This window comes from Gymnogyps californianus, chromosome Z (genome assembly GCF_018139145.2).
Source record: "Gymnogyps californianus isolate 813 chromosome Z, ASM1813914v2, whole genome shotgun sequence".
NCBI classification, from domain to species: Eukaryota; Metazoa; Chordata; class Aves; order Accipitriformes; family Cathartidae; genus Gymnogyps; species Gymnogyps californianus.
In genome coordinates, this window is record NC_059500.1 from 45,495,454 (window position 1) to 45,522,188 (window position 26,735).

At 38.2% G+C, this 26,735-nt stretch overlaps 2 protein-coding genes across 2 annotated transcripts in view; one reads left to right on the forward strand and one right to left on the reverse strand.

Annotated features, from left to right (window-relative positions):
- Positions 1 to 6,246, reverse strand: part of LOC127027754 (uncharacterized) — a 37,286-nt gene extending 31,040 nt beyond the window's left edge. The window contains exon 1 of the mRNA XM_050913593.1: positions 6,129 to 6,246. Within this exon, the coding sequence (XP_050769550.1) occupies positions 6,129 to 6,246 (118 nt within the window). The remainder of the gene's footprint in view (positions 1 to 6,128) is intronic.
- An 814-nt stretch (positions 6,247 to 7,060) lies between these two features.
- On the forward strand, positions 7,061 to 24,860 carry ANXA1 (annexin A1). Its single transcript, XM_050913464.1, has 13 exons — positions 7,061 to 7,122; positions 11,041 to 11,119; positions 13,291 to 13,384; positions 14,157 to 14,251; positions 15,894 to 16,007; positions 16,604 to 16,694; positions 17,688 to 17,767; positions 18,714 to 18,770; positions 20,108 to 20,201; positions 20,823 to 20,918; positions 21,992 to 22,050; positions 22,955 to 23,077; positions 24,470 to 24,860. Exons 2-13 carry the CDS (start codon positions 11,054 to 11,056, stop codon positions 24,527 to 24,529), a joined length of 1,029 nt encoding a protein of 342 aa, XP_050769421.1. The 5' UTR covers positions 7,061 to 7,122; positions 11,041 to 11,053; the 3' UTR covers positions 24,530 to 24,860.
- The last annotated feature ends 1,875 nt before the right edge of the window (positions 24,861 to 26,735 follow it).

Consider the following 26,735-nt stretch of genomic DNA (forward strand, 5'->3'; position numbering starts at 1 on the left):
TAGTAGCCCCAGTCCTGAACTAGAACCTGACTGTGCTAGCTATTAAACAAATACAATAAAACAGATTGGCTGGGCCATAGATATCTTAAGATCTGTCCTTTCAGTACTTTTGTTCTGGCTGGTGTTCTTGCTAATCTTATGTTAGGAAGAATCTTTACCTGACAAACCTTCTTTACATTTTTACTTAAAACACCCTTCAAAAAATCCCTTTAGTAATCAATTCCACTATATGTCTTTTTCTTAAATCACCATCATCTTGGGACTCACTATTCCATTCTTGCCTCTGGTATTTTGTTATCAATAATATTTCATGCATAATTATAAGAAGGTAAATTTCTAGGGCTAGGAATCTCGTGTTCCTCTTTGTATATTCCCAATCACTTTGATACTCTTGAAAACCTTGTAGCAGCTCCAGGGATAAATAATTTATTGTAGCATAGAATTGGGCCACATTTGAAATGTCACATCTGCACCTTTCCCCTTTGAGGAAACTCAGATGCAAATCAAGCTCTGAGTTATGTACCTTTAGGCAATTCTATAATGGGACAAATTACAACAAATACAAACATGCCTTGAAGTTTCTTCTCTTTGAAAGAGAAACAAGCCTAAACCCTTTAAAATTTCTCATGAATAACTATGACTTGCACCATGTCATCCATTGTGCTCTATGTAATATTTCTTCCCAAGCAGCAACAGCCTTGAAGCAACCCAGTCTAGAGTAAAACCGAAGCACAAAAACAGGAGGTTTTTTGGTTTTTAGCTGCAAACACAACAAGCAATTGATGTTCAAAATCTGAATATAGAAGTCTGTAACAAATCTCCTGGATGCAAATTCTTCTGCTGAAAGTCAACAATGAGCTTATAATTAAATTGAGGAGAAAACACATAAAATGGAGGAGGCCAGAAAAAGTACATCTTCAAATGGAATACTGCAGTTTAGATTGTTCTCTATCTGTACTTTGGTTTTGTGAAAGTTTGAGGGAAAAGCACGTGAAGAGCTTCATTTGTTCTGAGATGAAAATATTCTAATGTTCCATACAAGCAAATCAGTTTTGCAGTCACTAATTGTGAATTAGTTCTGTCTGTTCTGCACAGAAATTTCACTCCTAATTTTGGCAGGTAAGTTACTCAGTGAAATAGTAACACCCAAGCTGTCTTGGACAACTTTTCCTAACCACAACAATCCCCCATTAATAATGGGAACAGTTAGGGTCAGGTATTTCAAGAGAAAATGGAATATCTAGTTTCCTTAGTTTTTTTCTGACTGTTCTTATCACACCCTGAATGTAGGCAATGAGCAAAACATAATTTTTTATTATTCATTTATTATGTCATTCCTGTTTCTGTGTAGTAGTGGGAGCAAAGCCAGGGCTATGCCACTCCGAACAAGTCTCAGCTTGACTGAAGTGATTCTTAAGATTCAGAATATGATACTAGCTCCTCATTGTAGACAGGGAGTAAGATATGCTTTATTGTTTTAACCTGGATGTTTATTGTCAATAGATCCACTCACTGGTATTCATTTCAACATACAGACACAACCAAAGAAGCACAGTTTGCTAAGGAGATATTTGGACATGTTTAACACATTAATTTTCTTTAAAGGAAAAAGAGAACCCAGAAATGGCAGTAGATGTAAAGATACTTCGGAGAATTAAATCAATTTCAGAATGCCAAATAAACTTTAAAACCCCAGAAGCTAAATTTAACCTACATATTGCAACACCACAGGTTGTTCATCTGTTCATTAACTTTTTGCTAGTTAGTGTTGTCTCTTATTTCTTTGAAGTTACAACATAGTTTTGCAGCAGGGTTCAGTCTCTTTTGAGATACAGAGGACTGCTCATCCTGCTTCTTGGTCTCACTGGAAGACACTGCCCAGTTCCACTCCTCCTAGGATCAGTTGTGACATGCCACCAGCTCTCCTGTTTTGTTTTTTTTTTTGTTTTGTTTTCACAAGACTTTTCTCCATTAAGGGCACTGACCTTTCCACAGCAGTCATATATTGTTCAATTGTGTAAAGTAAAGATCTGTCATTGGTGTTCCCTTCTCTGGAATGCCACTTCTGTTATTATATACCCCCTCTGATTAGCATTATAGACTGTATAGGACAGTAAAAAGCTTCCGCATTCCCACTTCTTTGTCTTGTCCTCTTAGTTCTTCCCATTGTATATGCACCGAGTTGTACCTTTCCCAGTGATTTACTATTTTTGTCACAACTTCATCATCGTACACATCTGTTTTGCTCTACTGCAATTTGGAGGAGGATTTGTGTAACCAGGGTTTCCAAAGCTTTTTTCCTAGAGGCTTCCTAGAAGGTCTGGATTTTCCTCATGTAGATTCCTTTGGCACACAACCATAGCGGAGTCAAGGCTTACGCCTGGAAAGCAGTCTGACAAGTTGAAAGAGCTTCTGGAAGCGTTTCTCAATCTGCATCCCTAAGATGAATTCCTGGTTCCATTAAAATGAGTGACAAAACTTGAGCTCGTTTAAGCTGAACGGGACTTCTAGTTCCTAAAATGATGGCATCTTGACATGACTTTACATACAGCTATTCTGCCTGTTTCTAGTATAGCATGGGCTATTTTTATTTCTTTATGTAGGGGGCAGTTCACTAACATTTTATGTCTTCTGGATAGCCAGGCTTTGGTTTAGCATGAGACTTAGAAAATCCCTTTACACTTCTAGAAATCTCTGGAGCTACAGAAAGGTATTTACTGCAACTAAGTTAATAGTAAGTATTAGAGGTAATTATAGAAGCAGGTGTATGTTTGATTAAAGTATGGAGTTCCCGTTGCCAGAGGATCAATGCCAATTCAGTATTTCATGAGGCGCTAACAAAATATTGGCTAATCCATGATGAAAGAGAGAGGTGAATGGTAAATATTTTGTGCGGCACAAAACCAAATACAATTAATCACAGAAAATTCCTCAAAAATATTTATGAACTATTTTGAATCAGTATCAAGACACAAATGCATGTTGTCCAATCTTTTCCCTATTTGCAAGATTGCAAAGAGGTCCACAGCTGAAACATGATCTGAATGGGAAATAACACATTAATGAAAATAAATCCTTTGAGAAGCCATAAGAGATATTACACAGTTTTGATTACGTGTCTTATGAATATCTTTTTTTTTTTCCTTTAAGCATGAAACTAAAAAAGAAGTTGTGTGTCCAGATTTGAAGCTCTGTGCCACCCAGACTATGGTATAGGATCATGGGGATACCCATAATCACAACCCGACTCTAGATGGACCTATCAAGAATCATGCAGATTAGGTGTAAATGAATAGAATTTCAGAATTCACTGAAATTGAAATCTAATCTGTTGTAATGTCAAAGGAAGAGATGGAAGTCTGAGGAGGCACTATACTTCAGTATGCAGAAAAGATATTCTTCTGAATAATGTAACTGAGACATGCTTCCTAAACCAGGAATTTGTACAGGAATTGGTAAATATGTGTTAGTAGAAGTACTGGGTTCGCTCTGGAATGTCTTGTTGGAAGTATTACTGCCTTCAGAAGGACTGCTGTAACTCATACAGCAGCGACATGACATGCTCTTAGATCTGTATCACATATATCACTGTCTCTATTACTTGAAATCTGAGTACAGCTGGTTACCCTGCAGGTCCTGGCTAAGGAAATGGAGTAATGTGTTTCTCTTCAGTTTTGTAGGGTGTGGATAAAAGCTACTGAAGATAAATGAAGTCACAAGGTGCAAAAGATGAGAGGCAGATTGCAAGTGGCTCTGGCTTACCATCAGCTGGCTCAAAATGGATGACTGTCCTGGTGGTAAATAGGCAGAGCTCTGTTTCATGACTTAGTGTCTGACTTAGTACACTCAGGAGCTCCTGTAGGATAATGCTATTTCATAACAATGCAATTTGTTAGCATCAACATTATGTTAATGTTCCACTTAATGTTTATCTCATAGGTAATCTGAAGGTCACTTGTAAAATGGGGTTGTTTGGCTGATTGTGGGTAGAACAGTCCTCTCCCAAATACCCCCAAACTTAAGTCTTCTTTAAGGCATCCCAGGTAGAACAAACACAGAGCTACAGCAGGGGAGGCATCAGCCTCTGAAATAGATGTAAGGGCTGTGGATCTTTCTCCCAACCTCCAACAAAATTCCTGACTCATTTTGCTATCATCTTGTGTAGGATGAATTGCTTGGGGAAACTCCATCTGCCCACTCAAGCTGTTATCACCAGCCTCAAAAGAAATATTTGGCAAGGCCAAATCTGGCAGTTTACCAAAAGTCACTATTTTTCTTTTCTATTTTTACTGAACATTTCCGTTTCTCTCAGCAGCAACTGTATTCCATACTATGTTGACTATTGTATCAAAATAGTGATACTAGCAGTATCTAAGAGATGTCACATTAAGTATAAAAGTAAAGAAAAATGTTTCTTTTTGCCTCATTTATACTATGACAGTAGATGCATGCTTTGCCACTCCTGAATAAACAATACCAGGTCAACAATAAAAAATACACAAACTGTTACAACTTTATTAAACAATGATGGAGTTACAGTTAAAAACTTAGCAATAAACACTAAAGCTCCCTACAATTAAATTGCATTTTTCAAGTGTAAGCATTTTGTACAATAAAGCTCTCTAGCTCAGATGGTGACTCACTCCAGCTTCAGGAAGACTATGAGTCAACATCTCCCTGCCCATTAAGAAGGAGGAAAAGCAAATGCAAACAGCTTCTGCAATAAGTTGTAGCACAATGCCTTCATGTCAGATCACTCTGAAAGTAGAAACACAGGCCTGAAAGACAATACAATTAAAAAAAAAAAAGTGAAAAACTACTATGATGAAAATGGGATAATAGTCCAATTATTGAGAAAGCGTATTAGAAAAAAGAGTCGACGTGGAAGAGTCTCTTACCAAATACTTGTAACACACTCATTCCTACTCTTATAGGCCTGCAGTAAATGCTGCTGTGCTGTTCTCTTTACTGAGAAAATGCCCCAAACTTATAAAGATGCTCTGAGCCTGTGTAACCCAGCTTTCTAGGTTATTTCAGTACTTCAAAAGACTCAGCTAGGTGCACTGGGGATATGCAGAGATTTCCAGCTTTTCAGTATAAAAAGATTGTAATTAGCCGTGCCAATTAATAGACAAGAGAAACAGTCCCAGAAAAAGAGTGTAAACAAAGGTTTTGGCCAACATCCGACACCAGTGAAGTAACACCGCTACTATCGTACTGACATGGAGATGGTCAGGAGGGCAGGAGTATTCTGAACTTCACACATCGTAATTAAATAAACAAAACCAAATACAACCTGACAGCTTGCTCAAAGTATCGCTGTCCGCTGGTAGGCCCCTTCAATTATTCAGCTTACTGAAAATACCTGAAATACCTTTGCCAAATACCATGTGAAATGTGCAGGAAAAAAGGAAGGAACAACATGCAGGGGAAAATTGCTGTCAGAGAGCTGGGGGAGCTGGGGGCTCCTGGGGGCCAGGACTGGGGGAGGGGGAGGGGAGGTTCCCGTGCGGATCAGCAAGGCAGGGCCTGGCAGCCCCTCTGGTCCCACTGCCCCAGCCAGGAGCAGGACAGCCGGGGGGCACTGGGGACACCTCCCTGGGGAAGGAGATGGGGATGGGACGGGCCCACAGGCTGGACCCAGCCCAGGTCCCACAGCCAGTCCCAGTCCAGCTGCAAGGCAGCGGGGCGGTGGCTCAGGTGGGGACCAAGCGCTGGGGCCGCAGCTGAAGGCAGGTCCCAGGGCTGGGGTGGCCTGGCCTCTGCCTCCCACAGCACTAGTGGAGGCTCTCCCCTTGGCGCGGTGGGATGGGGACCCCCTTGGCTGGGCTGATGCTAAGCTTACCTCCAGCACCCGCAACCAAACCCTGTTGGAGGGATGCGTTTATGGCCCCACCAGTTTCTACAGAGCTATTTTAAACAGAGGAAGGCGTAAGCAATGCTGGATTGTGCATGCAATGATGTGCTACATTTGAGGAATTTGCAAGTGTCCCCTCTAATGCTACCCAGAAGTCTGTTCCCCTTCCTCCTCATTTTTTTAATTGCTACACTTGGGTTTCAACGGCAGACTGCATTTCATGTACGTTCATGAAAGGCAGATCAGCCGTACTTCCTCTTTCGGGAGGTACCTGTGTGTTGCAGCAGGTCCAGGTCAGCAGAAAGCAGGACAACAGCCAGCTGGGAGGCCAATCTGCTAGTTGCAAATGCTTCTGGTTCAGGAAGTGGTATTTCTTCACTGAGCATCATGTTCCGGGCCAATCTGAGATGTTAGTGATACACCGTGTGGTGCTGTGCCGGACGTGCTCTGGAAAATGTGTTTGGCTGGCTTGGTGAGGAAGTGCTTGCAGGGAACTGCTTCTAGCAGGCTGGTGAACTCCCTCATCTTGTGCAAACCACTCTCACTTTGAACTTCAGAGTTTAATCTGAATGTTTCAACCTCTTTCTAATTATGTAAGTGCCAGTTATTTCCCTTTTATTAAGCCTGCCAGTTTCCATGTGTTTCTTTTCCAAAAAAAAAAAATTAAAAAAAAAAAAAGGGTATCAATATTAAGTTTTAGACATGTCTTATTCCTGGACCATTTCTGCCAAGGGCTTATGTGCAGGAGAAGCAGAGCTAATAGCCACCAGAGCTCAGTGAAGCCCCATCGACTCTTCTCCACTCTTTACTGTCTCAAAGTTTCACTGAGCAAAGATATATCTTAATATATTAATTTTGAAGTGGTATCAGACATGTCAAAATGTGAAGGGAGTAACTCAAGTTTAGTTTTTTAACATTTTAATCTTACGATGCCAAAAGATTTATGGCAATTTACTACAGTGAGGAATGTGGCCATGGCAGAGGAGGAGAGCTACCACGGCATGCTCATTCGTTGTCTTTTCCATTCTGAAATCTGCTCCTGCTTTCTCCAGCACATAGTTTTGCACTGACTTTTTTTGTGTGGTTCTGTGTTCTGGACAGCACCCAGATTTAGCTGCTGCAAAGAGCAGATTGTTGCTGGGGCTGTGGAAACACTCTGGTTGCTAGGTGGGGTCTCCTGTGCAGTGCTATAAAAGCATTGAGAGCTGTCTGCTTTCTTACTCCTGACTGTGCCGTCCTGAAAAGTACTATTTGTGAGGAAGAAGGTAGGTTTTTGTAGTTCTTTGCTGCTGTCTGTAGACCTGACAAACTTTAAGAATTGTATACTAAATTTGTCAAGTGACCTGGTGTAATTTTCTGTGGGTTGGATTTGCTGGCAAGGGAAACAATGGGTGGGGGCAGGAGAAATTCTTTCAGTTTTGAAACGTTTCATGTACACGGAAGGGCTTGGACAATTACTGCTTTTATTTAATGCATGTAAGGAATTGGAAAAAAAAGCTTAAAAGATTAAAAGCAAACTTATTTGGAGTTGACTGTTTCCTATGCTTTCTCTTTGCCTTTGTAGTAGGCTGCTGTAGAAATCTGCAGTAAAACTGGAGTTCCTGGAAAACTAATGTGCTCTGTATGGAAACTTAAGAAACAGCTGTTGTTACTTCAACAACAGTTTGCTGCTTTGGGACTGAAGAGGGGTCTTTGGTCATGAAAGTGACGAAAATGAGGCAAAGCAATCTTATAGAAACTAAGAGCAAAACCCTGGGTTTGTGACTGAGAATTTAGGCAAAGCCACATAAGTAAAGGCTGTGTCATCTGGCGTTTGTTCTGCTAAAACTTTCCACTGAATTTTCCAAGGATAAGATTGTTTTTCTCTCTGATGTTTTCATTCATATTCAGTAGACTTTGTACTGTATTGTGTTAGATCTACTGCCTGTTTTTCAGATAGAGTGTAATGACCTTAATTTACATCAAGATCCTGGTAACCAGCATTGGACAGTAACCAGAGATGATATATCTGATATGGTTATGGTTAAATAACCATGGAGAAATGGTGTTGTTTGACACAGACTGTAGTGTAACAGTGTAGTTTGTGTCTTTAAATATTTTCAATAAATAGTATTTTCACAACACTTTTAAAAATTTGCCTATGTCCAGTTCAAGGGTGCTTCTTCTGGGCACTGGGAGACAGATAGAAAGCAATATTACAGTAATTCTTGTGAAGCAACAGTTAGGGCTTTCAGTCTGGACCTCAGTTTGATTTTTCATTCCAGGTACAATGTTGATCATTCCAATTGGGAATGATAAACTGTATAAAAATTGCAATATTTTTCAAACTGAGAAATTTTAAGTTCTTGATCCTCTTTCCTTTTAAATGGGATGTCTACACATTCCAGTTTGGGAAGTGGGACACGTGGCCTGGACAATATTTTATTAAACAGAATAACTCTCAAATAGGTATTTGGTATGGAGTAACCAGAAAAAAGTGTCACACTTTTTTATGGTACCTTCTGTTTGCACCACTCCATAGGCACATATATTTTTTCCTCTCCCTGTTCATAGACTTTGTCCTGAGCTGAAAAGTAGACGAAAATATGTGGCAGAAAGCCGTTAGTTCTTCCAGTCCTTTTCATACTAAATTAAGATAATATTTTGACTGAATTTATCCCTCCTGGATCTAGGTATTGTTTACATCAGCTGTTTGCATTTTAGAGTGGCGTGAGTCAAAAGCGTTGGGAAAGACCTCAACTCTGTCAGGGGGCTGGCTGTCTTCCTAGATTCCAGTCTTCTTTTTTCTTCTTAGCCATAGTTTCTTATAAAGCAGGCAAACAGTTTTATATGTAAGGTGGTTTCTTAACTTTCTGAGCCAATTCAAGAGAGTAAGGTCTTTATCCCCTCTCAAGAGCCATTGCCTGCTTTGACTTCTATTAAAATTGCATTGTTTACTAGATGGAAATAGATGTATCTACATGCCAAAGTGGCTTTATTTAAAAAGGAAGAAAAAAAAGACTTAGTTTTTAAGGCACAGAATTCTTTTACTGTATCTCTAATTTAAATTAGGATAGACATAAAGGTTTAGAGGTTTAATAAACCCAATTTAGTGCAGGCTAGCAGCCTTCTGCTCTAGTCATCCCCAAGAGCAGCAAAACCTCTGGAGCTGAGTGTGAGCAGTGGGACTGGGGACAGGCAGAAGAAATGGACATGTTCATAGTTCTCCCTGGAGCCATCTCTCCCTGAGAAGTGTTACTTTATCAACCAAAATGCAGTTTTGGTCCCACCTCTTCTCAGATCTGGTGCTGTGAGACTGAATCTTTTTTCTTAAACGATTATACGCTCTGTGAATCTATTAGTTGACAGACATATCTGTACATGTCACTGTTGGTGACTCAGTGCACCTAGTATGGAGACTTTAAAATGTTTTCATCCTGCTGCATATGGCCTTTATGTGTGCTGTTATAAAATGCAGCAGAATTTTAGATACTATAGCACTTCATCTGGCTTCATGTACTTCTTCTGTCAATACAAGAAGGGTGCAGGAGTCACTATAACAGCTTGATAAAATGCTGTTTTTAATAGCAACGTTAAGTATGCTTTTCTGATCCTCAATAAAGGACACGTGCATAAAAGTTGGTCCTTAAAACTTAGACAGTATTCTATTATTTACCCAGATGAGACCTACTCTAAGTAACATACAAATCCAGATTCGGAGTCAGTTTCAGCTTTTCTAGCAGCACAGGCAGAGCTGAATTTTGTGCCCTCAGGGCTGAGGGAAAGGCACAAAAGCAAGAGTTTTCTGGGGAAGAGGGAATGTAGGTGGCTCCTGCCTTGGAGAGGGGAGGGAAGGGTGGAGCTGAGCTGGAGGGCTGGAGGAGGGCCGTGGGAGGTAGCTGTAACTTTGTTGGCAGCTGAACGTGGAAGTAAGTTTTACAGTTTTTCTACGAAGGAAAGAAGCAGCTGGGCCGCAGCTACACTGCTTGGTCCTAGGTGTGTGTCACTTTAAATGGCTGCTCTTTGCCCTTCCTATGGGACACAGGGCATAAGTAAGGCGAGTGTGTTTGCAGCATAAGCAACATCATTTTTTATACTCGTGTATATGATCGACATTATATGATCTGTATGCCAAGACCGCAAGTAGCATCTCGTCTCTTCACACTAGATTCAAAGACACTCCAGTTTACCCAGCAACGTTCTCTTTAGTTTATTGTTTATATATATGCCTTAAAACCAAGCCTTCCCTAGAATTCCCTATAGAAATGTGTTTTGGGAAAAAAAAAATCTATTTTGAGCAGACCAAAAATACTTTATCTGATAAAACATTAATTTCTTCTCTCTGTTCCCTCACTGTTTCTATTAGCAAACAGAATATTCCTCACATGAAAGTTGTTATGAAGCAACCTATTAATTATTTTTGGGTGCTTAATGTCAAATCACATCACTATTGGTGTTTTCCTCGCTTCCTGCATGGTATCTTATGGAAAATCTGGACTAATGCTCATTTTGAGTGGTAAAAAGCAAAAATTACTTTATTTCCCTTCTTAAATGGGTAATACTCTGTTCTTTTGTAGAAATTGGAGAAAATATGTAAGAAATAAGGAACAGTGTAGGTGAAACTCTCTGATTTCACTCGTCTTTCTTAGGAAGGGGCTAGTCAAAGAAATTACAGGAGAGTATATTTAACAAGGGAGTATCTTAACAAAACCCACAAAAGCTCCAACCTCAGTAAGTGATCAGACAAGAATACTTGTTTAGCACTGAATTTGAACAGAGTCGAATATTCAGTAAGCTAAACAGGCATAGCTGATACCTTAACTCCTGTGGAAAGACAGACTCTAATTCGTTTCTGGTAACTACCCTTTGTAAGTCAGAGATAACGCTTAGGTATTGCCATAGCAAATAAGCATATAGTCAACTAGTTTACTGTTCTATTGCTAATCTACAACTTCTGCAAGTAGCTAAGGGTGTAGGGGTGAGCAAACAGTTGTGGAGCATTGCGTCACCTGCCAAACGTAAAAGTTACCTGCTTCCAATAGCACAGGCCAACTACTGCTTGGGAAACTAACCCCTGCATATCATAGTTCAAGAGAAAGGATTTTGACAGTGGGAAACCTTGAGTTGCACTGGTGCTGAAAATTATGAAAAATTGTTTGTAACGTGATGAAAAATGGTTTATAACCTGATGTATCTCTTCCCAGAAACTCTGTCAATATGGCTATGGTATCAGAATTTCTGAAACAGGCATGGTTCATGGAAAACCAGGAGCAGGAATGTATTGTAAGTATTAGCAACTTTTGAGAACATCATGCTTACTTTCAAGTACTTTTAGAAGTGATTTAAAGGCATAGCTCACTGAACATCTTTCATATACTCAAAGGTAGGAAAAACAATGGCAAAACTCCAGCAGATTAGAACTGGAACCCAATTTATTGTGGCATATAATAACCTAGTCAGTCTACTATCAGATGAAAAATTACTCTTATTTGCACATATCAGTCTAGTTATCAGTGCCTAGGCAGAACTAGTTACTGTAATGAAATTGTAATTCCCAGTGGCCAATCACTGATTCACTCAAGTTGTCCTCTTTAAAGTAGTAATCTGATGCACAGATGTGTGAATGTGTAAGAACATGTTCGGATGACATACATGAGAAAAACAGGGACTCTTAGGCTGCGGTACAGGAAGCCATGAGTTGGAGCCCAGGAATGTAAAGGAGGAACTAAAGTCAGTAGTATATGTCATAGTTTTCATATCGTATGTCATGCTTACGGTGGAAAGAGTCACAGTATGTAATAAAACGGCTCAGACGATCAGTACTGATACTGATTAAAAGGGAGGCCTATGGTGGTAAGAAGTCAAGAGTTATTACACTACGATGACGTGGAGAGTCTTTGTGATAATGAGGTTGATTAAGATACTGAAATGACTGTCAGCAAAGGTAAAGCGGTACACTGTGAAGTCCCATGAGATCCTGAAAGAACTCTCATCTTGAAAAAAACTGAACATAGGGGGGAAATTTCAGTGAATAAAGTTTCTGCTTTAGACCTTTGTGGATTTTGTAATTTTGACTCCACCACATTTTGTACTCCACCATCCTGTCCCCCTTGCACTCCCAGAGTCCTGAGTCATTCTAGTTGTGGTGGTTACAGACAGTTTTTTGTTGCTAGTAGATAAGTTTGTAATGGAAACCAGTATACAAAGACTAACCTGGTATGCCTGGGAAACAGGCAGCGAACCAATCCTGTTCCTCTGTTGGCTTATCACACAAGTCCCAGTGATTTTTTCAAAAGTATGCAAGACACTGCTTTAAGTGTGCAGTCCCTCTGCTCTCATACAACTCCTAGTGATATAATTGTGTAGGGAGTTGAATATTTAATTTCAGACGTTAGGAGTGTACAAAATTCAATACAGAGTGCTGCATGTAAAACGTGTCCATAAGACCTTGCCGTTTCTCTTGTGCTATCTAACTTTAGCAGCAAAGGATTTAAAAGACTTAAAATACTGAGTTGTTGAAACAGGAGAAAGAGTATAGGTGATTCTGAAAAAGTTTAGCTAAACTACTGGGGATTTTTTAATTAAAAAACTCACCATATATCATACCAATGGGAATTTAATATAAATATTTCATCCAAGAATCTTGGGGAATTTTATAGCTTCTGTAAAAGAAGTAGACATCGGTTAGGTAGTGCTGTTGGGTTATAGGCCCTACCAGTAACTTGATTTGTCATGTTGCTGACTTAGGGCAAGCCACGTAATCTGTCATGTAGTGGAATTCATCATCCCTAGTTATTCCCAGAGCCCTTTAGATGTGGACTAGGGAGTGCCCATCTAGGAGTGGATTCACCACAGGCAGCCAGTAGATAATGCCTGTGAAGAAAGTGTGGCTTACGTCTCAGGTTTCAAAGAAGTTGGGTAACAGTTCTCCACTTCCTCATAGGATTAGGCTTGAACTCCTCTCCAAGATCTTGCATGCAAGAAGTGCTTGTAGCCTTAGGTATGAGTCAGCTGAGAAGTCACTTAATGTGATACACAGTCAATTTGCATAAGATGAGGAAAGAAATCAGTAGCACTTTACTGGCAGTGCCTGTAGGATTTGTGTCTTTAGAGCCTTTAAAATTTGGACATAATTGCCTAATGTGACAATTAAGAAGTATTTTCCTGTGGAATCCAACTTACTCTGAGAAATACATCTCCATGTGCCTAAAACAATATATGAAATACTTTCTGTTTAATACAAGAGGTGTGAAAGGAATAGATCCAATACATATCCATTACTGAGTCTGTTTAGGTCTCTGTAGTTACAAAACTGTGTATGTTCCTTGATAGTCCTATAACAGGCAATCCCAAATACATGGTTTATTTAGGCATCTAAAACTCCTTCTTTGCAAAAACATTCTTTGGAATGAGCAATTATTTTTTTTTATTTTATTTTTTTTTTGCCTCTGCAGAAAAGTTCAAAAGGTGGCCCTGGAGTACATTCATACCCTAACTTCGATCCATCAGCTGATGTTGTAGCTTTGGACAAAGCTATTACTGTAAAGGGTAAGAGGAGTAAATATTTAATCTGCTACATTAGGACTCTTCCTTAGGAAATTTTGAGAATAGCACTGAATAAAATATCAGAGCAAGAGCCAATGGCAAGCAGGAGAGGTGCCTCTGCTTTTGAAAGCGTGGCAATACATTAAATTATGCTACCTGGTAAAGAATCTCAACTCTTTGACATCCTGATGTTGTATTACAATTTCAGACCTTAATACTACATTCAAGTTCTTGAATACATTGAGTGAAGTATTGTAAAAATTTAATTTCTAGAGAATAAAAAAAATTATAACATACCATACTAATACTTTTTGATTTGATTTCTGTAAAATCCCTGCAAGAGGCAGTGAATATGCTGATAATGTAGTGTATGCTTTTATTGTGCTTCTTTTAATGAAATTCACACTTGACACTGCCTGTACTTTGAAACCTTTTTCAATTTGACTTACTGAGATTAAATGAGTATGCCATCTAATTATTTTTTTTTTAGTTGTTCTGTAGTGTAAGTTCTGCACTCAGAACACTTTAAGACTTTCTATATGAAATTGTAGAAACACAGGTTTCTGTGTTTTTGGTTTCTTCACTACATCACTAATTGTAAGTCAGTAGATGATCGCAGTTTTTCCTTTGGTTAAACTTCAGTGTGTCAAGAAATCAAAATATGACATAAAGCAAATACTACTAATAATAAAAATATTATTTGGCTAAATGATGCACTAGAGACTGCTATAATATTTCCAATATATTAGACATTTTGTTGTTTGGTGACTCATAGGTGTGGATGAAGCCACCATCATTGACATCTTGACTAAAAGAACAAATGCTCAGCGTCAGCAGATCAAAGCTGCCTATCAGCAGGCTAAAGGAAAGGTAAAGTATATTCAAGCCAAGCTTAAATTTACACCCAGAATATCAGTGTTGCTCCCAGCTCAGATGGTACATACAGCTTTAGCTTCATAGAACAAAAAGTTAGTCTTCTGCCTTCTGTAGTTTGTGAAAACCATGACAGAATGATAATACCCTGCAACTATATTGCCAGTGCTGTCTTTGAATATGGTGGCCATTATTTTGAAATAAAAAGAAAAATTTTGAAGTTCTGACTTTCCAGCTTTTTGAATGCCCTAGAGATCCCTTAAATCACTAAATTGCTGGGAATGCAGAGGTTTCACTACCACCTGGGAGACAGTCTGCTGAGAGAAAGGGAGGAGGGAAGAAGAAGGGGACTTGGAGGCATCTCTCTGAATATTTAAGTCCAGATAGAATACTAAATAGGATAGGAAAGTTGTAGGACCATAAAGCTGTTCTAGAAGTATACCAACACTGGTATAGGGATGGGTGTACAGGGGGCAGTGTTCTTCTACTTCTGAGTGGTAAAACTGCTAGTCCCTGGAACTGAGAAGCTTGGAAATTACTGCATGTTTCTGGAAAAGGTTTTAATTGCTCTTACTTTTCTCTATAATAAATTTTCTCCAGTTGAACCTGTAACTCTAAATTGAAATTACAATTGCACAGTGGGCATACCAGAGTTACTGAGCATTTGGAATCACCTTGGAAATTGATTCCTTTGAGTGTAACTTTTAAAGGCCAAATTAGAAAATAAGTGTAATATCTCATTTTAGCCTAGATTTCCTGTTTCTGTTCAGGAAACCTCACTTGTGGTTTTCACAGCCCTCTCCCCTCTCAGAGGAAGCTCCAGCCTTGCAATTATATTTTTTAAAGACCTAAATTAAAATATAACTTCAAAGACACAGGGAGACTAATGCTGTTAGATTATTAGATACCCTGGTTCCTGGCACACTGTCAAAAGCAGAACAGAGCTAACTATGGACACAGTGCTTGCTTCTGAAATAATCTCGTTGGCTTAGGTATCCTGACAAAGCAGGCTGACCTTCTCACTCTTACAGCCACAACCTGGACACATACTTGGTGGAGGACAGGGCTCTAACTCTTAATGTAACAAAATAGAGTACTGAGCATTTCCAGATAGGAGGCAGAATAAATTTTTTATTTTTTTTTTAAACTTAAATTTAGGTCAAATTAGAATGTAGCCCAAATCTTAACTTCAGGTCTTGCAGTTTTGTGTAGGGTGATATTACACTATGTCCAGAGTTTCCACAGCAAATTCTGTATCCTTTATGCAATAAATGGATGAATTAAAATGTTATCCAGATAGGCAACTCAGTTGTAATCATAACAGCAATATAGTATTACCTTCTCTTAAAAAACAAGCAGCCTATTTTCAGTCTTCTTCTGATACTGTAAATGGGTGGATATGGCTGAACTGCAATGTGTGAAAGTACTTCTGAATACTTACTGAAGAACCCTGACACTTTGATTAACATGAAGGTGACAAATTAAAAATTTCAGGTAGGACTTCATAATACTTTCTAGTAGCTAAAGGAATGTTGTAGACTAAGATTCATCAAAGATCAGACTAATTTTTGGACTGCAGCTGAACAGCAGTTCTTTACCATTCACTAGCTTAGTGTGTTTCTTATTCTTCCTGTCACAGAGTCTGGAAGAAGCCTTGAAAAAAGTTCTGAAAAGCCACCTGGAAGATGTTGTTGTGGCTCTGCTCAAAACCCCAGCTCAGTTTGATGCTGAAGAATTAAGAGCCTCTATGAAGGTAAGGCAAAAACTTCTGAGTAAAACTTTCCTAAAGAGCATAAATAATTATCAGGGCCTGTAAATGACACTGGACTTGGATTTCAAAGCTTGTGTATTGTCTTAATTTTAACCCCATTGTGTAAAATAAGTCTATACTGGTAATCCAGGTTCTGAGAACAAGACTCAGCAATCTCTGCTGAATTTCAGGGTTGGAGGAGATACTTTTTTGAGAATGAACTCCTTCTGCCTTCTGAAAACTGGTTGCTGATGTAGTGGTAGAAAGCCATAATGTTTACATACATGTTTCTGTAAGAGAAAACAAAAAGCAAAGGGGGTATTTTTCTTCATAAATTTTACATTCCTATCTTTTATGCGCACTGCTTGGTCCCTTTAGCACTTCTTTTGTGTAGCAGTGATATTAAATGTGATCAAAAATTAATTCCAAAAGAGCTGAAATAACAATATTGTATGGAAGCACTGTGTTTTTCATTTTTCTTTTTTGTTCCATGTGGGACCTTCAAAGCCAAGTCCATGATTTTCATCTTATTTCTGTTCTTCTAATTTTAAGTTTGCTGTATCAAATAACATTTCTAAAAATTCAATCACTTTTATCAGGGGCTTGGAACTGATGAAGACACCTTAATCGAGATTCTGGTCTCAAGAAACAACAGAGAGATCAGAGAAGCCAGCAGATACTACAAAGAAGGTAATTCAGAGCAAGAAAGAAGTATTAATTACCAATAATAACTGTAGCAGACACATTACAGTCACAGCCCCACTTCTCAATATGAGAAACTGAAATGACGTTGTAGGAGGCAAATGAAGCTTCACATAAGAATGGAAGAGTTGCAGGGGAGGGAGGTCATATTAACTTTTTCTGACCTACATAGATGCCAATACAGAAGGAAAAGGCACATCATCACTGCCAGAACTGCGGATGTCTCATGGAATGGGCCATGCATTTAGATGCTTTCTAGGATGCAAGCGAAACCCAGCTGCTTTTCTTCTCTTGTAACTAAGCCTTGGTGACTTCTTAAGATCTCACTAGGCTTAAAAAAAAAGCTTGTTGAGTTAGCAATGCAGATAACATTAGCAGTAGGAGCACTAAAGGGTGAAAATCTTTGAAGAGATAACTAAAACGTAATGTGGCATTTCTGGTCTACTGCAGTCAATCAGTATTGTCTAATTAAATCATGTTTTCTGAGATTATGGGCTAACTTTTCGAAGAGATTTCCATTCAAATAGTCTCAGTTAGAAACCCAAATTAATAGTTTGAATTTTTTGGAAGAGTTTTGTGATTAAGTTCAGTGCTGATAACAACAACCAGAAATAAGAATGAAAGACAAATGGCTCAGAAAAAGGTTCAAGCTTTTTTTGTACTTCACAAGCAAGAGCCCAAGACAATGCCAGCCACAAGACCTTAGAGAAGGACTTTTTCAGCAGATTTTGGGTTTAGCCTCCAATTTCACAGCACATCTCAAGGATTAGAGGACATGTTACAAATATACCTGTTCTCTTGAAGCTAAATGAGAGAAGGTAAGAAAACTACATTTCTAGTGGGCATATTTAAGTAGAAAATTAAGAATAGCCTGAAAAAATCATAGAATGATTTGGGTTGGAAGGGACCTTTAAAGATAATCTAGTCAACCTAGCTGATAACTTTAAAACAAACTACGAATCCTTTTTCTTTTGATTTCAGTGCTGAAGAGAGATCTGATACAAGACATTATCTCTGACACATCTGGAGACTTTCAGAAGGCTTTGGTTGCTCTAGCCAAGGTATGCTGTGCTTAAGCATTTTAAGTGACTTTATCCGTAATAAAAAATTAATGTTGTCAAGACTCTTTTAGAGAAAGATGTACAATAAATAAGGATTTAGGTAATATTTATTTCCTTGCATTATTTGTTACTTGCATATCTTAGACCGTATGAAATTGTTCTTAAACAAGCTATAATGAGCTTTTATCTCAAATGCATTTTGAAAAACAGTTATGTTTATTATTGTTTGTCAGTTATGTTTTTAAGACTTTTTTTTGTGGTAACTGTCTGTAAGCACTTGAAAAAACAACAGACATTATGTCATGTCGATTGACTAGAAAGAGAAAAAGAAGAAATGCTTACAATTAGAGAAATATGCCTTTTGTCTTGCTCTTAAGATAAGTTTCTAGTAGTTAGGTAACAGGACAGGGGCAGGGAGCTAACAAGTGGACAAAGTGTTTTGTGAATTTATGTTCAAAAGCAGATGAGTTTAAACACTGGAGATGCCCAATAAAAAGACCCTTTTAAAATGCATAAATATTTGATTCTGTGATTTTTGAGTACGTGTTTATGAAGCTTGTACATGCACACAGAATTATTTTTTGATACGTCCATGTGCATGGTTTTGATTTTCAGTTTTTGGTTTCAAATCAACTTGAAAGAAGTCTATTGAATGGTCATCAGGGAGCAAATCACAGCTTCTAAGCCTGTAACTTCACATTAAGAAACAATACTTCCTGTGGATTTTAATGTAGGACTTCAGAAATAAGTTGCTGATGGCCTTAGAAGTGTAAGCTCTGATTGATTACAACAGCTTTATTCACAGAATGATTGACATAACTGTATCTATCTGCAATTACATATTAAGTTATGTATGAGAATGGTAGGGCAGAACTCTAAAATGCTGAGTTTTGGTGAACTGAATGATTTTGAGTACCAGTGAAATTTTATTTATTTATTTACGTAGGCTGACCGATGTGAAGATTCGCATGTGAATGATGAGCTTGCTGACAGTGATGCCAGGGTAAGATCGTACTTGGCATTCTGAAGAACTTCTTCATCTGACTTGAAATTACAAACTCTGGCTGTGAATGTTCTACCTGAATCTTGTGCGTTGCAGACCTAACAGAGATTTATATGTTATGTAGCAATCTTTTCTGAGGGGATACTATTTTACAAAGTTCACCTAGGCTTCACTCTCTGAAGGAAATAAGTCTTCACCCTAAGGTCTAGTTTCAGAAACATTTCTGCAAGACCTCTTCTAGTTCATGTAAAGCATGCAGACCACTTGAAGTAGAGGTCAACAATTGGAGAAATTAGACGCAATCTTCCTTCTGTTTATAACACAGTTCTTGAATTGAGGGACAAGGGTGTACTCATGTATGTGCGGAACCAGCTACTATGCCTTGACCAGTGTGAACTCTGCAGTTTGTTAGCTATAGCTATTGCTTTACAATGATGAACCTTTCAAGATTATTGGGTCGTTTTCTGAATAATTCTAAAATAAACAACTGATCTTTCCCTTATTTCTTCCACCATTAGTGTGACTATTTTTGTTAAAATCTTGGTAAACCTTAGCAGCCTTTCCTGAGTTTTCACCTATACAATCTTACATCACTGTTACAATTTAAATGTAGATTGGCTTTAAATTAATTTTTAAAAAATCCAACCAAGAAAAGGCCATTGAGAAATACTGCTTTTATTCCTGCTACATAAAGAAATTAGTTTTGTCATCAGCCCTAGATATGAAAGATCAGTAAATTAATAGTCTGTCTGAGCTCAAAAGTTCAATACTATTTCTCTTGGTGCAGAGAGACTGCTGTTAAATCTTCTTTGCTGCTGTGTGGAGGTCTTTAGTTATTACTTCTAGAGAGGTTTGAGGATGTGAGGAAAATGAAGGAGACTGATTTTGTTCTTACTTTCTATTAAAGTCACTCCTGGAAAGACAAGGAGTACTTGGTGCGTAGGCTTCTCCTTCACATTTGTCCAGTTAATATCAGAGATAGTTTCGTCTGTCTGAAGAAAGCCTACCAGTCCTAAACTCCCATGCAGACTGTAAACTTATCATGATACATGAAAAATATCTTCATTCAAGATCAGAAAATGTCTGAAAATATGTTTTCTAGCTGCATAGTGTTCTCTAGGTACTATTATCACATAAGTGAAGTATGCAGTATTACTTGATAGAGCTAGAGTTAATTTGAGGTTGTGTAGAGTTTTGTTATGGATTGTGTCAAGAGCTAGAGTTCATTACTGACAAGCAATGGCCTACCTTTGGCTGGTAGCCTCAGAAATACAGTATTTCTGTTTGAGTTTTACTATACTGATGTTAACTTTACTACTTTCTTTTCTTTATGACAGGCCTTGTATGAAGCAGGAGAGAAAAGGAAAGGAACGGATATTAATGTGTTTATTACTGTTCTTACTGCAAGAAGCTACGTACATCTCCGAAGGGGTACGTTGGATGAAACTTTGTGCCTCTCTGGAATGGCATTTTGAACATGACTTGCTCATGAACTCAGAGAAGATACAGATTGTCAAGACATGACTCTGACTGGTACAAAGGTCTTTGTAACTGGACACGTGCTTGCTGACTAAGGGTGCAGTTGGCAGCTTGACTGTTCTTTCCATACTAGTGATGAGTAATATCATTTAGGTTGTTAACAAAACTATTACCATGAAGTCTCACATTGCTAGTGATCACAAGGCCAAGGGATCAGTGTGGTGGGGTTCTGAATGCTCCCCAACATGGTCTTGCTCCTCAGTCAGTTTGCCCTGGGTAGAGGGATATCACCTAATGACACAGGCTCCAGTGGAGTCATTGGACGACCTCTATCCCTACCAATGGGAACATGAACCCTACCATCCTAATAAAGTCCCATTCCTTATGCTGACTCCACCAGTCCATGCAGTAACATTGCTCTTAACACTGTACTGGCTGAAGAAAATGAGAAATGGCCTACAATCAGTCATGTGTGTGCACTGCTGCAGCAATGAGGGCAGAATAAGGCAGAGGCAATGCAGGGAGAATACTATATTTTCATCACTATTCACTGAGTTTTCTTCACTTATTTAGTCTTTCAGAAGTACACCAAATACAGCAAGCATGACATGAACAAGGTACTGGATTTGGAGCTGAAAGGTGATATTGAGAACTGCCTGACTGCCATTGGTAAGTGGTTCTGCAGATTGTAACCTACTATATATACTGACCGTATGAAAACCTACCTTTTACTGCTGTCATACTTGCTTTGATAGTAAACCATTCTGGGCTTACACTGCTTCATTGAGAAACTCGCTGAATAATACTTTGCAAAATCTAGTCCGAATATACTGATTTAATTGAGTTATTTAAAGTCATTTACAGTTAATGAATGAGTAGAAATACCTCTCCTGATGTGTAGAAAGGTCTTTTAAGGAGAACAGATGTGTCATCAACGTAGGAAGACCTTTACAGGAAGTCAATATGCCAAAAAGAGCTGTCAGAACAGGCACAATTTGTATAAAAAATCCAACAGTTTTAAACCTGTCCTCAAAAAACCAAGAACCAAACCCACTCTTCTCTAAATTTTGTTTTTCAAAGACATTTATAATATATGATTATTAAAAATATAACAAATTTCCTTCTGCAGTTTTGTGCAAGAAAATATTCTTATAAGGTTCGTGATAAAGGTGTATATTAAGACCCTTAAGATTACTGTTCCTCATGAACAATAATGTGAGGCAGTGACTCACTTAAATCACTCTTATTAGTGGACCAGGGATGGAATCAGCAGCCAGACACCCATCTTGTTCTCAGCTTTCGTATCACAGTCAAGTGTACTTTGGATAAAAGAATGAGTCCCATCATTAATATCAGAAGTGGAGGGCAAGTACTTAGTATAACTTAGTTTACAAAACATCAGATCATAACCTCCAGCTCTGCTGTAGAAGACACAAATGCTTTCACATTTTTCTTCTTGGGAGCTGCAACATCTTTCTTAATTTTGTGTCAGTAAACTAGGGAGCACAGTCTTGCCTTTACAGTAGCTATTCTCCCCTGACTGAATTGCTTTCTGAATAGACAGAGAAAAGGAACTGCTACTTCTCCCATATTTTGAAGACAGGTAACAAAGAAGTGGATAAATAGGATATGCTGGTAGGAACACTGAGACTGCTTTTAAAGTGTTTTCTTTCCAGACTTTTGCCTTTTGTTATGTGTTACATGTATAGCAGATGTGACCTGATCTCACTGTTTCATTACAGTGAAGTGTGCCACAAGCAAGCCAGCGTTCTTTGCTGAAAAACTCCACTTGGCGATGAAGGTAACCTAAAGAAAGAACTTCTCTTTGTAAACATGGGGTGCTTTGTAAGCTGAAAAATAACAAGCCAGCTAGAGCTCTCTAAGCCCTTTGTGTGATAAAAAAGGACAGCAGAAGGAAATTCAGTGTATTTCTCTCTCTCCTTCTGTTCCTTCTTTTGAAACCTCTGAGTGTCTTTCCATAGGAGAAGTTGTCCGCTATAGTGTGTTCAGGAAGGCATCTGTTCATGCACACATATATCTTTTACTCTAGACAGTGACAGAAAGCTAACTGGAATTTTTCTTATTTATGAAACCACAAAAATATTAGTGAAACATAAATAGGAAAGCAATTACAGATCTGGACAAGAACCTTGTAGAAGCCTAATCTTTGACAAGGTGTCCATGGTCCTTCTGGCAAATTTGGAATCTGAGTTGAGTGAGGCAGCTGGAGATTCTGAAACAGTCTAGTATGCAGGTATTTTCATAACTCCTGTGACTTGGTTAGGAGCAGTACGTGAAAAATTGAATGAAACATTATGAAAATACAGTTCATTGCACTAAAAGGCAGTGAAGTCTAGGTTGTCTCTGGTGTTTAGCAAGCACAGTGAAGGACATACCTCTTTTCAGGAAACAGCTAAAAGAAATGCGTAAAAAAAAAAAAAAATCCAGGGGTGGAGATAGCCTGTCAGAAGTGAATTGTGCTCATAGGGAACAGAAGGGGAATATGAGAGGACCCCCTCATGAGACATGTGAAAGGAATAGAATGTGGGCTCTGTTCACCCACAAGGAAGTCTGATGGATTAACACACAGAACCTTCATTTTAAGATGTTTCAATGACATAAGTAGCCTCTTTTTTTTTTTCTTTCTTCTTTTTTTTTTTTTTTCTTCTTTTTTCTTTCTTCTTTTTTCCTTTTTCTTTTAACAGGGCTTTGGGACACGGCACAAAGACCTCATCAGAATCATGGTTTCACGCCATGAAGTGGATATGAACGAGATCAAAGGCTATTACAAGACCATGTATGGCATCTCTCTCCGCCAAGCCATTATGGTAGGTTTTCTCTCAGATGACATATGAAATGCAAAACTGAATGATTTTGGAAGTCCAGTAAGGTTTTGTTGACTCGTCTGCTCATCAGTCACCAGTTCGTACTGAGTAACTCATTGTAGCTGAGTAACTCATGTTCCCAATGATCCACACACTGGTAGAACTAATTAATTTTCTGGGGCAATGTTTTTGTCATGAATGCTGTAGCAATTTGTTAGTAGTGGTATGTCTCAGGAAATCATCTTACAGTAGAAGCCAAGAGCTAAATGGAAACTACAGTATCCCCAAGTTCCTGTACTTGGGCAGACATAAGGTGCATTGGCAGGAGAGTGGACATGATTGCACTGACAGGTCTATGGGAGATATTTGATGCAACTGGCTATTGTTTTTTAACATTTGAGGTACTCTGGCAAATACCTTGTTAACTTAACATTTATTTGGCCTGCTTTCCAGATGACTTAAGTAAATGAGTTAAACTAACAAAAATATCTTCTTAAAGGGTACAGACCACCCAATGTATTTTCCAGAAAATTTAGACCAGTGAGGAACTTGAAGAAAGCTAAACTTGCAAAGCAGCTTTGTGGAGGGTAGTAGACAACACTAAAAAAACCTCTTGGTTGGAGTAGAAACATACTCCCTGCATGTATCAAAATGCCTTTTTGATTTTTATTGGTGTCTCCTACTTTTTCAGTTAGGTGCCAAAGATCACTTTTTTTCTTCCCTCATGAGTGTGTGTGATCTGTAATTTGGTATGTAATTACATCACCTCATCATGTTTCAAAGTGGTGATTGCATCCAAATGGCTTGAGGTGTAGCTTGGCTATACGAAACAATTCATATGTCTCTGCAAAGTAGATTCAAATTTAGTAAAACATAGCGTGTAACAACTACATTGCAGACTTAATGCATTTTTTCCAAGCTGAGTAAGTGATCCTATGGTGAATCGAGTATCAATGTACTATTAGCCTATGTTTGAGATAATCCTAGATACAATGTGTATAGTGTTTTAATATTAATGAACATTTGACATCACTGGTCAAGGAAGGCATTTTCGCTTTATCTAGAGAAGAAAAGCTTAAGCTCCTGGGCAGATAGAAATCTTCTGTGCTTCTCTTCTTTCTTTATGCCATGAGACCTCCCAAGATTTTTATTGGCCTTGTCTGCCTCTGCTCCACTCTGGAAATGCATGTGTTTATTTCCAGGTCATATGAATAACTTTGGTGAGGGTACTCAGTTCAAGCTCAGTCTGTGGCTAACATATATGTGTTATCAAGTGATTAATTTATTCAGGTGAAGGGCTGATGTTTGGTACAAGTATATTGGATGCTTACTGAAATTTATTTCACTTGAGACCATTATCCTAACAAGTGTGGGTTTTTGTACTTAAATTGACAGGATGAACTCAAAGGGGATTATGAAAACATCCTGGTGGCTTTATGCGGAAGCGATAACTAAGTTTTGTGTTCCTGCAATGCACTCAAGCCCTGTTGCTGAAGGTCTTTATATTTGTCTCAGCTGTCTATATAAAATACAGGCTTTACACAGTGAGGTTTCTCTGGAATGGTACTTAGTCCATATATGTTATGTTGAAAACCTGTAACCTGGAATGTATTTTTTCAGTATCTTTATTCTGAGTGGCACTAATATCTCTTGTTGCCATTATTTATTCAAATTCAAAGAATGCTCCCAAGTTTCTATTATTTGCTTGATTCATCATGAAAAAGGTAAAGTTTTCATCTATGCTAAGCAAATAAACTTTTAAAAATAAAATTAACCCGTGTGGAACTTCGTATGCCCTTTGTTGCTTTTCTGCATTTAATTTCAAGTTATTTTCCAAGATCTATAATTCCTACCCTACCATAGTTTTCTTTGTTAGTAATCCTTATTGTCCTCATAGGATAAGTGGAAGAGAGAGATTCCAGCCAAAGAAGTTTATGGGATGTATACATGATAGTCATCAATTAAAACAGAAAAACAAAAAACCAAGCAGACATATGCACAGAGATTGTGTGCTGAGGGATCTGTTGGATCAAATGACAAGCTTCAGAGGAAACAAAACCAAACCACTCTGCATGTTTTGAGAGTGGCACTAGCAAAAGATGCATTTTCTTAAGAGGCAGATGTCAAGACAATGCAATTCCCCAATCCTTTAGTCCATAAAATGATGAGTTGGAAAGGTTGATTGTGACAGAAGTTGATTGGAAGGAAAGTTTAACTTTACTGAATATGAAGTGAAGATAATATCTTGATTCTTTACCAGAACCCCCTAGCTTCCTTTCTCACTAAAGAAAATGCATAGAAGGGAATGATTAGTTGCAGCTGTGGTTTCCTTCTGAACTTGTGGTGATAATCATGTATGTTTTGATTATATGCATATAAATATGTATATAAAAACATATATGCATATAAAGCATATACGCTTTGCTAACCTCTTTGGCATGGGTAACAACCTATTAAAAGTGAAGAAACTTCAATGAATGGATTTTGAGATACTACCTGTGTTGCTGGCCGGACCCTTGGAGAAAAAAAACAAAACAGAGCAGACCTCTACTCAGTGGATGGGTCATAACTAATTGACTTGTAACCAATAGATTATTAGGCCTAATGGTGAAACTCTTGTTTCAACATTTCAGTCATTGTGAAATTGAGAGGTGCTGTAGCTATGCAAAGGGAAAGAATCTGATTTCATCACCATAGGAAAGAATTTTTTTTCAAGAGGTGTATTCACCAGAGAAACCAAAAATCCATCAAAGAAAGCTATAGCAGGTTTTTAAAAATTACTTCCAATTAAAGCTGAAGGAATGACTGAAAAATTAAATTTATTTGAAGTGGTCTCTTTCTTTTTGGCTGAGGTCAAGAGGGTCTCAGCAGCAGTATGTTCTTTGTGAGAGCCCAGTCTAACTATTCAACTTCAAAATGTGAACAAATGAGCACCTAGAATTTTCATTTAGAGTAAAGGAGGAGATGGTATGAAGTTAAACATGTTATTAATAGAAAAATGGTTGTTATCTGATTACTAGTTTTTCAGGACTGTGCAACAGAAGGAAATGATTACTGTAGATAGCTGCATTCTAAACAGCTCTCCTAATTTTAAGACATTTCAGTATAATTCTATGTGTATCCTTGCTAGAGGCAAGAGTAGCTGCATCTTGATTGTATTCTGTTTGTGTCTATTTCTACAAATGCAAATGCTGCTTGTTTTGAAGAGGAAGGATTGGTGGAGGTCTGTGTAGTGGTGTATCAATGAGGAGTCACAGGTTTATTAGTATTGCAAGCCAGCTAAACCCCCTAAGCATTCACTTCTGTCTGAGAGGTGCACATTTCTGTACAGTGAAGGTACTACTTCCACACGCATTTAAAAAAACAGAAGCTTTTAAAAAAAAAAGTTCTCCTTATATGGCCATTTCATAAGTGTCTTCAATGTTATAATGTATTTATACAACTCCTTATTTCCATGGGAAATTTGCAGGCAACTATTATAGTCCAGAAACTTGAGCGCTGCAGAAAATAGGGCTTAGGTTAATATTTGTGCAACAGAGTGATTGCACCATCCATTTCACTGCCAGAATGCTCCCTGATGGTCTGAGTGGAAGGAGACGATATTTCTAAACTGAAAAAAAATATAGTTTTCAGTTATAGCAATACCCAAGTGGCAAGCTGG